We start from the raw sequence: 14,123 nt of genomic DNA, 5'->3' as shown, positions 1-14,123 counted from the left end.
CCATCTTCTTTGAGCCTTCATCCTCCAACTGGGTTCCAGAGAAGAGGTTTGACCAGGTGGCTGTGACGCCACACTGCTGTTTGGTACAAGGCTCTCGCCACTTGTTGGCCCAGTACTGGCGATGTAGGTGCTGACAAAGCTACATACAGGGATATTCTTGAGCAAAACCTGTAACACTGTGCGTGATTTGAGGCTAGGGACGGAGGTTCACCTTCCAGCAGGACAATGACCCCAAACACACCTCAATCCAATAGAAAATCTGTGGTCAGACTTAAAGATTGCTGTTCACAAGCGCAAACCATCCAACTTGAAGGAGCTGGAGCAGTTTTGCAAGGAGGAATGGGATGATGTAGATGTGGCAAGCTCATAGAGACTTATCCAAAGCGACTTAGAGCTGTGATTCCCGCAAAGGTGGCTCTACACAAAGTATTGACTTTAGGGGGTGAATAGTTATGCACATTGACTTTTTCTGTTTTTTATTTCTAAAAAAATATTTTATGTATATTTTTCTCATTTCACTTCACCAACTTAGACTATTGTGTTTTGATTCATCACATAACATTCAGATAAAAAAACAACATTTAACTAAAGCCTCTAATGTAACAAAATAGGTAAAAAGCCAAGGGGGTGAATACTTTTGCAAGGCACTGTACATGCAATACACCTTGCACAGTCACATTCTTGTCTAATTGTTGAATGTGATGATACAGATGTAATAGTTTTGCTGCTATACTATTCAAGCAAAGGGATGTTTGGATCCTCAGCAGTGTTTATGCACTCGGGACATGGCCTTAAGGAAAGATTTGTCCCTAGTTGATCGCTCAGCAGCTTGGAGCAGTGCTTTGTGATTATTTACCTGCATGACACGTCCTCACAGGTTGTAACACCACCAGCAGTTTGTACAGAATTGGGAAGGCCACTGCCCTCACAAGACTGAAGACCCATCTTTGTAAGTTACAGGCAATTACTAAATGTGGACTCTCTGGTAGCCTGGAAGAGGCTTTGCCTGTCACAAGAAGGTGCAGCCCTCCTTATGCTATGGCCAAAGAAAAGTTGGATGGACATCCAACCTGGTGTGTGCTGAGGTACAGATTAGCATCTACCAGAGATTCGTCGCAGAAATCTACCCCAACAGAAGATGCTTTCCAGCATGTCTTCATGCTTTCCGCTTCCAGAATGTCTTGATACTTACTGGGTCACACTAGTGGGGTCGTGTACTATAACCCTCAAGTGGAATTATTCTTTGATAACAGGGCGTTTCCTTTTAAAGTGAATCCAACATCATGCAATTAGTCTCATATTTGACATTTTGACAGGCTTTTATTTTGAAACTACACATCAGAATGTCTTGATACTTAATGGGTCGCGGGGTACTATAACCCTCAAGTGGAAATAGTCTGTGATAACGGGCGTCCTTTTAAATTGAATTCAAAGTCATATGTTCTATTTGAGACTTTGACAGGTTTTATTTTGAAACTATACATCAGAATGTCTTGATACTTAATGGGTCACACCAAGGGTCGTGTACTACAACCCTCAAGTGGAATTAGTCTGTGGTAACAGGGCGTTTCCTTTTGAAGTGAATCCAAAATCATATCTAATTTGTCTAACTGTAAATCAGAATGTTCTGAAACATTGTAGATCACACCTTAAGAAGGTGTCCTTTCCATCTGTTGTGAAATTGGTCTGTGGAAGCTAGGACTTTTATTTTTATAATTTTCTGAATGTATGGACAAAACAGCATATATATGAGTTTTGGGGGGCTCTTATTTTGGAAAACAACATCAGAATGTCCTGAAACATTGTAGATCACACCTTGAGAAGGTGTCCTCTCCATCTGATGTGAAATTGGTCTGTGGAAGCTAGGACTTTTATTTTTATGATTTTCTGAATGTATGGACAAAACAGCTAATATATGAGTTTTGGGGGGCTCTTATTTTGGAAAACAACATCAGAATGTCCTGAAACATTGTAGATCACACCTTGAGAAGGTGTCCTCTCCATCTGATGTGAAATTGGTCTGTGGAAGCTAGGACTTTTATTTTTATGATTTTCTGAATGTATGGACAAAACAGCTAATATATGAGTTTTGGGGGGCTCTTATTTTGGAAAACAACATCAGAATGTCCTGAAACATTGTAGTTGACACCTTGAGAAGGTGTCCTCTCCATCTGATGTGAAATTGGTCTGTGGAAGCTAGGACTTTTATTTTTATGATTTTCTGAATGTATGGACAAAACAGCTAATATATGAGTTTTGGGGGGTCTTTATTTTGGAAAACAACATCAGAATGTCCTGAAACATTGTAGATCACACCTTGAGAAGGTGTCCTCTCCATCTGATGTGAAATTGGTCTGTGGAAGCTAGGACTTTTATTTTTATGATTTTCTGAATGTATGGACAAAACAGCTAATATATGAGTTTTGGGGGGCTCTTATTTTGGAAATCAACATCAGAATGTCCTGAAACATTGTAGTTGACACCTTGAGAAGGTGTCCTCTCCATCTGAGGTGAAATTGGTCTGTGGAAGCTAGGACTTTTATTTTTATAATTTTCTGAATGTGTAGACAAAACAGCGTATATATGAGTTTTGGGGGGGCTCTTATTTTGGAATTCAGCATATCATGCAATGACAGGTTGTGAGGTGTGCTAAAATCTTTCTTTCTCTCTTTCTGACAGACAGACAGACAGACAGACAGACAGACAGACAGGCAGGCAGACAGAATAAATGAATGGGAAATTGCCTTCGTCGGAAAATTCTCTGTTTTTAGTTTTGACGGTCTCACCGTAATAGCAAGTGTATACGCGCACCGCGAAATATAGGGGTGGCTAGTTTGACCGCTCATTTTGAAGTGGAGGCTGGCTTGACCGCAGTAATTTATTGCACCGTTGTCACGAAAAGAGAGTTGAGCCAGAAGGCAAAGCTCTCGATCTACCGGTCAATTTTCGTTCCTACCCTCACCTATGGTCATGAAGGCTGGGTCATGACCGAAAGCACGAGATCCAGGGTACAAGCGGCCGAAATGGGTTTCCTCAGGAGGGTGGCTGGCGTCTCCCTTAGAGATAGGGTGAGAAGCTCAGTCATCCGTGAGGAGCTCGGAGTAGAGCCGCTACTCCTTTGCGTCGAAAGGAGCCAGTTGAGGTGGTTTGGGTATCTGGTAAGGATGCCCCCTGGGCGCCTCCCTAGGGAGGTGTTCCAGGCACGTCCAGCTGGGAGGAGGCCTCGGGGAAGACCCAGGACTAGATGGAGGGATTATATCTCTAACCTGGCCTGGGAACGCCTCGGGATCCCCCGGTCGGAGCTGGTCTATGTGGCTCGGGAAAGGGAAGTTTGGGGTCCCCTGCTGGAGCTGCTGCCCCCGCGACCCGACCCCGGATAAGCGGACGAAGATGGATGGATGGAGTAAGTGTTATATGCCCACACTGTTTCACACCACCTGCACAAATATGGGTTTTCTGTTTTCTTTCTTGTCTTTGTTTCTCACCTCTCTTATAATGTTCTACTGTGGAAACAAATAAACTAACCCATGCTAAAACAGTCCCAGCTCTTGGCGTGTGGTCCTTGGTGTTCTCATCCTGTACTACAGCCATAACACAGAGCAATACAGGAGTGTCCTCACGGTGAATATCCATCCTGAATGGAACAATAACAACATCTCCTCTGGGTGTATCTATCTGTTATTGCACTATCTGTCTAATTCTCATAGACTACATACAGAAAACATTTAGGGTAAACCTTTCTTATTTTCTTTAACATCTTAGTTTCACAGAAGTTTACTGTTCATTAGACTTAATGGCAGATTTTGATGGATTTGATAGCTGCCTTTGATTATGACTGTGTGATGTCTTCTGTTTGCACCATTATCTAAAAATATATATTTGATCAGCATGTTTTTGCTCATTTCAATAGGGGCATTTTGTGTTGTGATTAAATGATAAAATTACAGTAGAATTTCAAACAGTCCCATTCTTTCATATTTATTAATGACACTGCCTTGTTGCGGCTGTCGTCCAACGCCATAATGACCTCTTACATGAGCCTGGCCTATCTGCCTCCTTTTGGCGAAATCCTGCCCGATGACTACCCCTGCTACATCATGGGATATGGACACACCTGTGAGTCAGATGCAACTCCTCACACTCATAATTCTGACTGCTGTCATCTCAGTCTTACTATATACTATTGTCTCTCTTCTGTGTACATTCAGCTGGTGGAAGTATGTCAAAAAGTATGAGGCAGGCCTACCTTCCTGTTGCCGACCACCTAGTCTCCCTTTGCCAGACCGTCCACACGCTGCGGAGTGGAGGAGGGTCTGGCTAGTCCACATAGCATTCCGGGCTGGGAGAAAAACCTGCTCTGGTTTATTGGCATTTCTTTAAACCAATCACAATAGTCATTGTCAAAATAGTCGTGCAAGAGAAAACTCAGATTGGACAGATAGTCTAGCTAGTTGTCTCAATTTACTATGCAGAGATCTGAGGAGCAGTTAACCATAGTCCTCATAAATGTCTCCCTGGAAATGGCCCATTGAGCTTGTTCTCCATCTGCAACCAAATTTCCAGGTCAAAATAAACTGGTTCAATATCAATATTTGGGTTTTCTTTTAAACAACTTCAAACTGCTTGATGTCCTGCATTTCTTAGTGTTCTTAATATTTCTCAAAGACATTTCACATTATGACACTGATGACTAGATGGTTTATCATACCATCAAGATAAACCCTGACAATCAGATACATACCTAACAAGACGCTTTCTTTTAAGGAATCCTAAAACATCACATTCACCATTTTCCCATTCAGCATGTGAGCATTGTCAGCACTCAGCAAGTTAATTCTGTGACAGAAAAGGGACAAATACACAGACAAGCAGACGGTGCACTTAGGGACACGAGTACAAGGGACATGAGGATACACTTATTTGTTTTTTATATAATGCAAATTTGATCTGATTCTTGACAGCCAGCAGTCCTGAGTAAATGCTGACATTCATTTTGCAGTGTTTTAGTGTTTTATGTTTTTTTTACTACAGTACAGGCCAAAAGTTTGGACACACCTTCTCATTCAATGTGTTTCTTTATTTTCATGACTATTTACATTGTAGATTCTCACTGAAGGCATCAAAACTATGAATGAACACATATGGAATTATGTACTTAACAAAAAAGTGTGAAATAACTGAAAACATGTCTTATATTTTAGATTCTTCAAAGTAGCCACCTTTTGCTTTTTTGATAACACTGCAAACCCTTGGTGTTCTCTCAATGAGCTTCATGAGGTAGTCACCTGAAATGGTTTTCACGTCACAGGTGTGCTTTGTCAGGGTTAATTAGTGGAATTTTTTCCCTTATTAATAAAAAAGCAAAGGGTGGCTACTTTGAAGAATCTAAAATATAAGACATGTTTTCATTTATTTCACACTTTTTTGTTAAGTACATAATTCCATATGTGTTCATTCATAGTTTTGATGCCTTCAGTGAGAATCTACAATGTAAATAGTCATGAAAATAAAAAGGAAACGCATTGAATGAGAAGGTGTGTCCAAACTTTTGGCCTGTACTGTATATTTCTATCTGTTTATTTTATTATTTAATATTTTTTGCTCCCAACAGAAATTGGTCAGATAAAAGCGGCTTGAATCCGGTGAAGGTATGCGTTACTCTTTCTGTTGCCTCTCTGGTGGTTTGACATTTTTGAATGAAATGGCTGCAGTGAGCACAGGGGCACTAATGGATAGTACACAGTGTAGGCATAAGTCTGCCTATAGTGGGAACTGCACACATGTTGAAGCTGTGCTATAATCAGAATGGAAATATAGCTTAGACTGATAGACTGACTGTTGTGTGAATATATTTTTGTAAATGTTCGCTGACCAATCCCTGTAGTTGATGATCGCCTCCAGTTTGCTTTCCAGACAACCAGAAAGAGAGTCATTACACACTGACTGTGCAAGATAAAACTCATCTGAAGAGAATTTTTATTAGCAAGGTTTTTTTCTTGTAGAAAATGTCTGAATGTGTATGTGCTGTGTAAAGCTCCTCTCTACCTTGGGCAAGAATTAAGTTGTCCTTAAAGCTGGTAACTAAGCATCTATGGGAGCAGATGGAGCAATGTGTCACTGTGGCCGATTGGTTAGCACTGTGGCCTCACAGCAAGAAGGTACTGGGTTCAAACCCTGGTCATCCCAGGCCTTTCTGTGTGGACTTTGCATGTTCTCCCCGTGTCTGCGTGGGTTTTCTCTGGGTGCTCTGGTTTTCCCCACCACTAAAAACATGTTCCCCTCCCTCTCTACCAAGCTGATGTGTGGTGAGCGTCTGTGTGGTGCCGTGCATTACCCAGGTGGGTGCTACACATTGGTGTTGTTAGAGAATAGTCCTCCCCCCTAGCCACCCCCCTGAATCACTTTGAGTGTCTATGATAAAATGCTATATAAATGTAATTAATTATTATTATATTGATGTACACAGTACACACAGTCTATACAGTCAAAACGTATAATGGTTTAGTGGTGGGAAACAGAAAGAAACCTACATCAGTATGACCTACACCTGACAGTAGTGGCCCATACAAGTGGAAAAATATGGATGCAGCCGCTTAGTCAGCTATCCCCCTGTGCCCCCACTGTAGTGATAACTGTGAGACAGAAACAGGTGGACATGTGCTGGTATTGAACACACACACAAACACACACACACACACACACACACACACACACACACACACACACACACACACACACACACACACACACACACACACACACACACACACACACACACACACACACACACACACACACACACACACACACACACACACACACACACACACACTATCAGCAGAAGGGGCCTGAGGGTATAAAAGAGTAACGGGCAGAAGTCTCCAGTGCAGAAAGTTTCAGGAGACTGCAGACATGCTCAGGGTTCTTGTTTTTACCTCTCTCGCAGCTCTCGGTAAGAACTGTCTTCTTCTTTGACATTCTACACACACTTGAATCTTTGATGTCTGACTTTAATGTTTCCTGTGTCTCTGCTTTGCTCAGTGCTGGCTGAGCTGACGCCCGAGCCCAGGTACTTGGAGGATATTGCTGAGGGGAGAGTTGTGGGAGGTGAGGTGGCCAGTGCCAACTCCTGGCCCTGGCAGGTACTGTATGCTTTGTTTGACTCTACAACAGTCGTGGAAGAAGTGCTCAGACCCTTTACTTAAGTGAAAGTATCAATACCACAATGGGAAAATACTGCAAAATGGTCCCTTTCAGGTCCTAAAAGAAGATATATTAGTCTTATGCACACAAGTTAGAGAATAAATAAATACATTTCAGGACTTCAGGGGCTTTCCTGTTAGTTTTGTTAATGTTATCATTCTTATTAGTATATGGTGAAATCTCAGCAAAGCTTTGCACAACTCCAACATGAATATGTCTAATCAGCCATGTAACTGAATACACCTGTGTCTTTAATCTATACATATGCTTTGTATGTAAAAATCAAGTAACGAGTATGGCTGTTAAACAAAAGTATTTACAGTATAAAAATAATTTGAAACGTCTAAAGTAGCATTAATTGGAAATACAAAAGTAAAGTACAAGTACCTCAAAATTGTAAAAGTACAGTACTTGAGTAAAAGTATTTTGTCTATTTCCACCACTGCTCTAGACAGCTTTCAAATGTAAAAAAGGTCAGCACAACATATGTTCTGCATACACAAATCCACAAAGTTCATTAAGTACGTTTAAGACTTTGCTTGCAATGCCTTTGAGCATCTTTCAGTGTCGGGAATGCTGCCAAGAAGCCTTTTGCATTATTGTGAATGGGTCCGTTTCTTGCAGATGTAATACTCTCTGCTGTCCTTTTGTTAGATCTCTCTTCAGTACCAATCTGGCAGCAGCTTCTACCACACCTGTGGAGGAACCCTGATAAGGAGAGGATGGGTCATGACCGCTGCTCACTGTGTGGACAGGTGGGAGTTTCATGCATCACAGAATAGCTGCTGAGCCTAAAACTAATAGAGATATGATTGAAATAGCAGGTGATGTGTTTTAACAAAGCTGAATATTTACATAAATGTATTTCTGTACATCACCTTTGACTGGGAATGCTCTTGTATTTTAGCCATCTTTAACTATAAAAATACATGTAAAAGCTTCAATTCCCTCCAAAACTATAATTTTTGGTGTAAAATATTGATTTTAAACAGATATATTTGGGGTACTAGAGAGCACTAACTGCCAGACAGGATATGTTTGAGTGATAGAATGGAAATTTATATTTTTTGTACGTCCACAGGTCCAGGACTTGGCGTGTTGTTCTTGGAGATCACAACATCAACTCCAATGAGGGCAGAGAGCAGTACATGAGTGTGAGTCGCGTCTACGTCCACCCCAACTGGAACTCCAACAACGTTGCTGGAGGGTTAGTAGCTGCTGCTCATGTTTTGACCCTCTTCTGTGCAACAAAAATAGCCCATACTGATATATGTGCATCTCATATTATAAAGACTGAGTGCATTTAGTTTTTTGTAATCATGTTAAAGTTCTAAAAAATTTAGTAAATTTAGTAAATTTGAGTGTTTGATGTAACAGCTACATTATGGGGATATGTGATTTCATGTTTGTTTAAATATTTTATAAATTAATAATACATATTTTATTCTAAATATTTACTAAATTCTAAAATTGTTTTGCTGCCTGACCCTTACTACCCTTACTTACTGACCCAAAATGAATTGTAAAAACACACCCAATCCAACAGTATAACATAACTAGAATCTGACCCTCAGGTGGGACATTGCTCTCTTGCGTCTGTCCTCTGACGCTTCTCTCAACAACTACGTCCAGCTCGCCGCCCTGCCCCCCTCCGGTCAGGTCCTGCCCCACAACAACCCCTGCTACATCACTGGATGGGGTCGCACCCAGAGTGAGTGTGACATAACGATACATTTGCACGATAAAACACAGTGTTCAGTTCAGTATACATACGGTAAGAAAGTCATTTGTAAAAAAACATCATCACATCACATGTAAACTAAACTAAACCAAACTTTCAAAGAGAAAGCTGTGTACGATCCTGTTATTCTAGGCTTAATCATAGTTGTATGTTTCTCCTCAGCTGGAGGTCAGCTGTCTGCCCAGCTGAAGCAGGCCTACCTACCTGTTGTTGACTACAAGACCTGCTCCAGCTACGGATGGTGGGGTAGCACTGTGAAGGACTCCATGGTCTGTGCTGGTGGTGGCAGGGACTCTGGTTGCCAGGTAGGAAGTCTTAGCAGGACTGTGCATGCCATCACGTTTAGTATTACTTTTAGACTTTTAGACAAGACTTGAAAGAATACTCCACTCGGATTTAGCATTGAACTCCTGTAATATTGTCAAACTCACGATGGACAGTTTTAAAAAGAATTATTTTTATTTAACACATTCGTCTTCCATGTCAAAACCCAGCACCGACATTACCCACTTGACCGCGGACCGTTCAGTTGCAGATTTGTGTGTGTAAAACCTTGAGTAATTTAAAATAATTTTTTTTTAACTAGCAGTAGTCTTCAGCTCCAACCGATGCTGACTCAAGTTACTTGAGGCCATTTATCAGACTTTGCGCAGCTCCCTCTGGAGAAAAAAAAGGTTTTGTACATACAACTACATAATAAATAATAAATAAATAATTGACCAAAGGTTTATTAATCATTATAAGCCATTATTAACAAATGTGTGTGGTTGCTACGTTGACTGACTGGACTGTATGGCTAACCTTGTGTAAACGAGCTGCACAGGATCTGGACCAAAATCCATTTATTAACAACTTAATAAGCATTTTTGATGGATAATTAACATTTATAACTGCATTATTTCAAAATGGAAAGGATAAACACTGATCCAAGTGATTTGTCTCATCCGGGCAACCCACAAATGTGTTCTTAATAATGGCTTATAACAGATTTATAATGCATTAGAAAGTGATTTATGAAACCATTATAAACCTATTAGTTACAACGTATAAGGGTTCCTATTTCAGCAAGGCAGATTCTTCCCAGCTCATGTTGAACCCAGTTTATCCAGTTGTCTACAAACCATGATGTCACCCTGCGATTAGGACAGCAGATTTGAAAGATGTTTGGGTACAGTATAAGCAGACTAGGGGAAACCCTGAAAAGAACTTGTCCGAATTCAGTCCAACTCCTCCATGACAGAGTGAAATTGAACATTTCCCACTGAGCTGAGGCCTGACCCCGTCCTGTCAAGGAAGATATTTTGGAGGACACGTGGGATTACTTGCTGCATCAGCAGGGGCATAAGTCAGTTACAATGATCCAGGCTAGTGCTTAAGCTGCACAAAGTGTCAAAGTCTTGCAAGTTCATGTTGTGAACAAACTTGCTAGAGGCTATCTGAGATCAGAAGAGGATATGAGAAGCAAGAGGCAACGAGTTAAGTACATTGTAAAATGGGGTGTTTGCTAAACTCTGCTAAAAGGTTCAGATTTTTTTGGCTCTGAGGTTTGACTGTGATGTGTTTTCTCTGAACTTAGGGTGACTCCGGCGGCCCCCTGAACTGCAGTGTCAATGGCAACTGGGTTGTCCACGGTGTGACTAGCTTTGTGTCTTCCTCTGCCTGCAACGCCAGCCAGAAGCCCACCGTCTTCACCCGTGTCTCTGCCTACATCAGCTGGATGAACAGCGTCAGTATTAAACACTATGTGTCAGAGAGTATCAAATATTGAAAAAAAAAAAAATACAACTTCAATGTATACATGACTTCAGTTACAGTAGTGTATCAATAAACCCCACTACATGCAGTAACAGGAGGATTTCATAAACAGATATTTGAGGATAACCACATAATGATTCTTTCTCTTGCTTTGCCAGATCATGGGTTGAGAAGAAGATGAACAATCTCCATGGAGACTAGAGCACACTCTGTATTCGTCACAGTTTCTCCATCAGAATAAAATGCCCTATAATGTGAATTTTACTTGCTTCATTTTTTGTGTGGAGACAAAAGGCCGTGGTCATCTTAACATTTATAGAAGCTAGTAAAATCAAGTAAGTGGAGGTGTAATTTAGGTGCAAGAGTGCGGCAGATCTATTCAGACAGCAGTGTTAATGAGTATTTTTGACCTTTGGATACTAAATTGATTTTAAAACTAAAACACTGTCACAAATAGGGATCATTAAATACTGCTTTCAGTGATGCAGAGGACATTCTGTAACACTGCTTTTTATTGCTAAGGGTACAATATGTCTATCTGATTTGACTGTGATAAATTGCCACTCTGAAATGAGCTGACTTCAAGTGATGAAAAGAGGCTCTAAAATGGTTAAGAAAAACACATGACCCTGTTAACAATTCAGTAGTTGTACATCATGGAAAAGGCTTGTATAACATTAACTGTCAAAATGCAATCAAATTAAAAGCCAAAATGTTACATGATTTAACATGATTTTGTGTGAGGAAGAAATCTTGGATAGCAAACTCAGTATTCATACATAATTCATAATTGCACAAATGTGTTTATCAACCTAAGCTGAACAATGAACAATAACAAACCAATAAGCTGCGTTTCAGTATCTGCATACCAAAGTGTTTCGTAGACACAAACAGTAATCAGTGTTAATTCAATTATACTAGTGTGAATTAAGCTCAATTAAATTATTAAAAAATCTGAAACAGTGTGTACATCTCTAGGTGACAATAATATTTCAGACATGCTTACTGTATAGAAATATACACACATAAATATTTCTTTAGAGGGTCATGTAGGCAGAAAATTGGAGTCTATATTATATATAATCTCTTATGGTGTGCTTCAGTATGTGGTTGTTCCTGTTAAAGGGTCATGGGGGGCTGGAGTCCATCCCTCTATAGAGGCTCTGCAGGAAACTCACAGAAAATTCAGAATATTATGCCGCCTCTCAGAAAGATGCCTTACTCATAACAAAAAAATATATCTTTAAAATGTGTGAAACAGTTTGTCAAGTCATCTCCAAATCGAGACCTAGAAATCGCCTTGGCTGCCTGAAAAACTATTTTAAGTCAATCTGAAGTTATAAAATATATCAACCAGCACTTGTCACAGGGAGGAAATAGCTGTCAGAAAAGATGAACTGGCTATCAAATGAAAAACAAACATCAAAAGCACAATATTTCTTAGTAGGCCTATATTCAAACATAAGACATAAACATGCACATAAAGGAACATAATCAGATACCTTATGCTATGAAATAGAATATAACATTTTCATTCAATTTATTAGATTATTTGCATAGAATAGAATAAACTCTATACCTAAATACCACAATCTATTTACTATGTGCCAGAGTTTCCAATGATACTTTCATGATACAACATTTGAAATTCAGTCACAAAACAACATTACACTTAGGGTTGGGGTTAGTCAAAAATAAATCTATTTCTTCCCCTAGGGGTCAAATTCCCCCTGAATGGATCGCCCACAACTACTCATGAAATATGTTGATTGATTGATTCATAGGAATATGTGTCTGAAAGCCTGGATTAGGACACACTATCATATTGTCTATGAGTAAATGTGTCTATGCAGCAGTGTGGCCATATGGTAGTGATGATGGCCTTACATCCTACAGTGGTGTAGATTTAAGTGGAACACCAACTGCATGTCTAACAAGTGAGAGGAACATTCAAACTTCTTTTATTCCTGGAGGTAAATGTGAACCTCTCAAGTGTCCAAAGAAAAAAGGTTTATATAATATTACTGGATTATTATTACTGACATGGTAGAAGCAGTTTCATGTATTAGCTGGTTTGGGTTGCAGTGGTGTAAAAGTATAGCACGAAATACTCAAGTAAAGTTTTGTACTTAAAAAATTGTACTTAATGTAAATGATCTGGCTTCCCACAACTGTCTACCATAAGAATACAGAGAGAAGTGAGGGAAGATTTAGAGTTGGTCTGTGGTAGCACTGACATCATGCTATATTTTGGATACAAAAATATCTAAGATTCATTATTTATTATATGCTAAAAAGTTTACTTTTTGAGTTAATGAAATTTTATCAAAAAAACACAATGCCTCTTTACATATTTAATAATCTCAGCCCATCACTTTGAGATATCCAGTGAAGACTGTGAAAGTAATTACTGATTATTGCACGAGTCATTAATGAATGGCTAGCAACATTTTGTTACCATGTTTTCAGCTGACAGAACTAAATCAAAAGGTCAATGTATCTGTAATATCTCTGTGATTAGGTTATGTTCCCTACTTTAATCAGTGACAACTAATTACAACCCATCCATTATCTTCTTCTGCTTGATTAATCATATTCTTGTGATGAAAAATGTTCACCTCTCAATTTAAAACACTGTCAGGGGTAAGCTATTGTGAATACAAATTCTGCCTAATATTCTTACACTGTTACGTGAAGTCTTGGTATTTCCTGTTTGACCCATGGAGGTTTCTGAATCCACCCTTAACTCCTACTACAGCTGGCCTCCCTGTCAACTGACCACATCACTGTACACACCTCCAGTTAACCAAATAAATCATCACTACTGTCAGGGTGGGAAACGAATAGGAACTAGCAGACAAAACATCAATAATACTTGGTTTGTGTGTTGGGAAATTTGCTAGTTGATTACCTGTAGCTTTCAAAAGTAATTGGAGGTTTTCAATTCTGTCTGAAAACACAGTGTTTTTGTAAATTATTCATGTGAAAATAGTCAAACAATTTCATTCCCGGCACGAAACATTATTACAAGACAAAGACTAAGAGCATGAATAAAGTTCTTGCAATTCATTCTGTGGATCATGTCTGTGCAAAATTTCAAGGCAATCCATCCAATAGTTAAAATATTTCAGTCTGGGCCAAAGTGATGCACCAATGGATAAACAGACCAACATTCAATAGAGCCTCACTGCGAACATCGCTAAAAAAATAAACAACAATATTCATAAACTACCTTTCTCTCTGTAGCTAACAATGACTGAATGCCAGTACAAATGGCATACCAAAACACAATTAAAACAATAACAAATGTCACTTAATTCATACCTACTCTCAGACTTTGTCCTTTTTTCTTACCCTGAAAAGCTTGTGGGGTTCAATTTCATTCAATCCAGCTCATTAAGGTCATCTTTCTTTGTTTTGGTTT

At 39.5% G+C, this 14,123-nt stretch overlaps 1 protein-coding gene across 1 annotated transcript; it reads left to right on the top strand.

Moving 5' to 3' along the window:
• The first annotated feature begins 6,872 nt into the window (after positions 1-6,872).
• Positions 6,873-10,958, top strand: LOC120557704 (elastase-1-like). The gene is made up of 8 exons (XM_039798248.1): positions 6,873-6,952; positions 7,042-7,142; positions 7,858-7,958; positions 8,285-8,410; positions 8,778-8,914; positions 9,107-9,249; positions 10,521-10,670; positions 10,858-10,958. Exons 1-8 carry the CDS (start codon positions 6,913-6,915, stop codon positions 10,867-10,869), a joined length of 810 nt encoding a protein of 269 aa, XP_039654182.1. The 5' UTR covers positions 6,873-6,912; the 3' UTR covers positions 10,870-10,958.
• Positions 10,959-14,123: the final 3,165 nt, after the last annotated feature.

Source organism: Perca fluviatilis, chromosome 4 (genome assembly GCF_010015445.1).
Source record: "Perca fluviatilis chromosome 4, GENO_Pfluv_1.0, whole genome shotgun sequence".
Lineage (NCBI taxonomy): Eukaryota > Metazoa > Chordata > Actinopteri > Perciformes > Percidae > Perca > Perca fluviatilis.
The sequence above is the reverse complement of the archived record's forward strand: the minus strand, read 5'-3'. Positions and strand labels throughout refer to the sequence as shown.

Excerpts from the sequence above, each read along its gene's own strand:
- LOC120557704 (XM_039798248.1), top strand. The coding sequence starts at position 6,913 with ATGCTCAGGGTTCTTGTTTTTACCTCTCTCGCAGCTCTCG. Across the intron at positions 7,143-7,857 it reads CCAACTCCTGGCCCTGGCAG|ATCTCTCTTCAGTACCAATC; the intron begins GTACTGTATGCT and ends TCCTTTTGTTAG. Across the intron at positions 9,250-10,520 it reads GCAGGGACTCTGGTTGCCAG|GGTGACTCCGGCGGCCCCCT; the intron begins GTAGGAAGTCTT and ends CTCTGAACTTAG.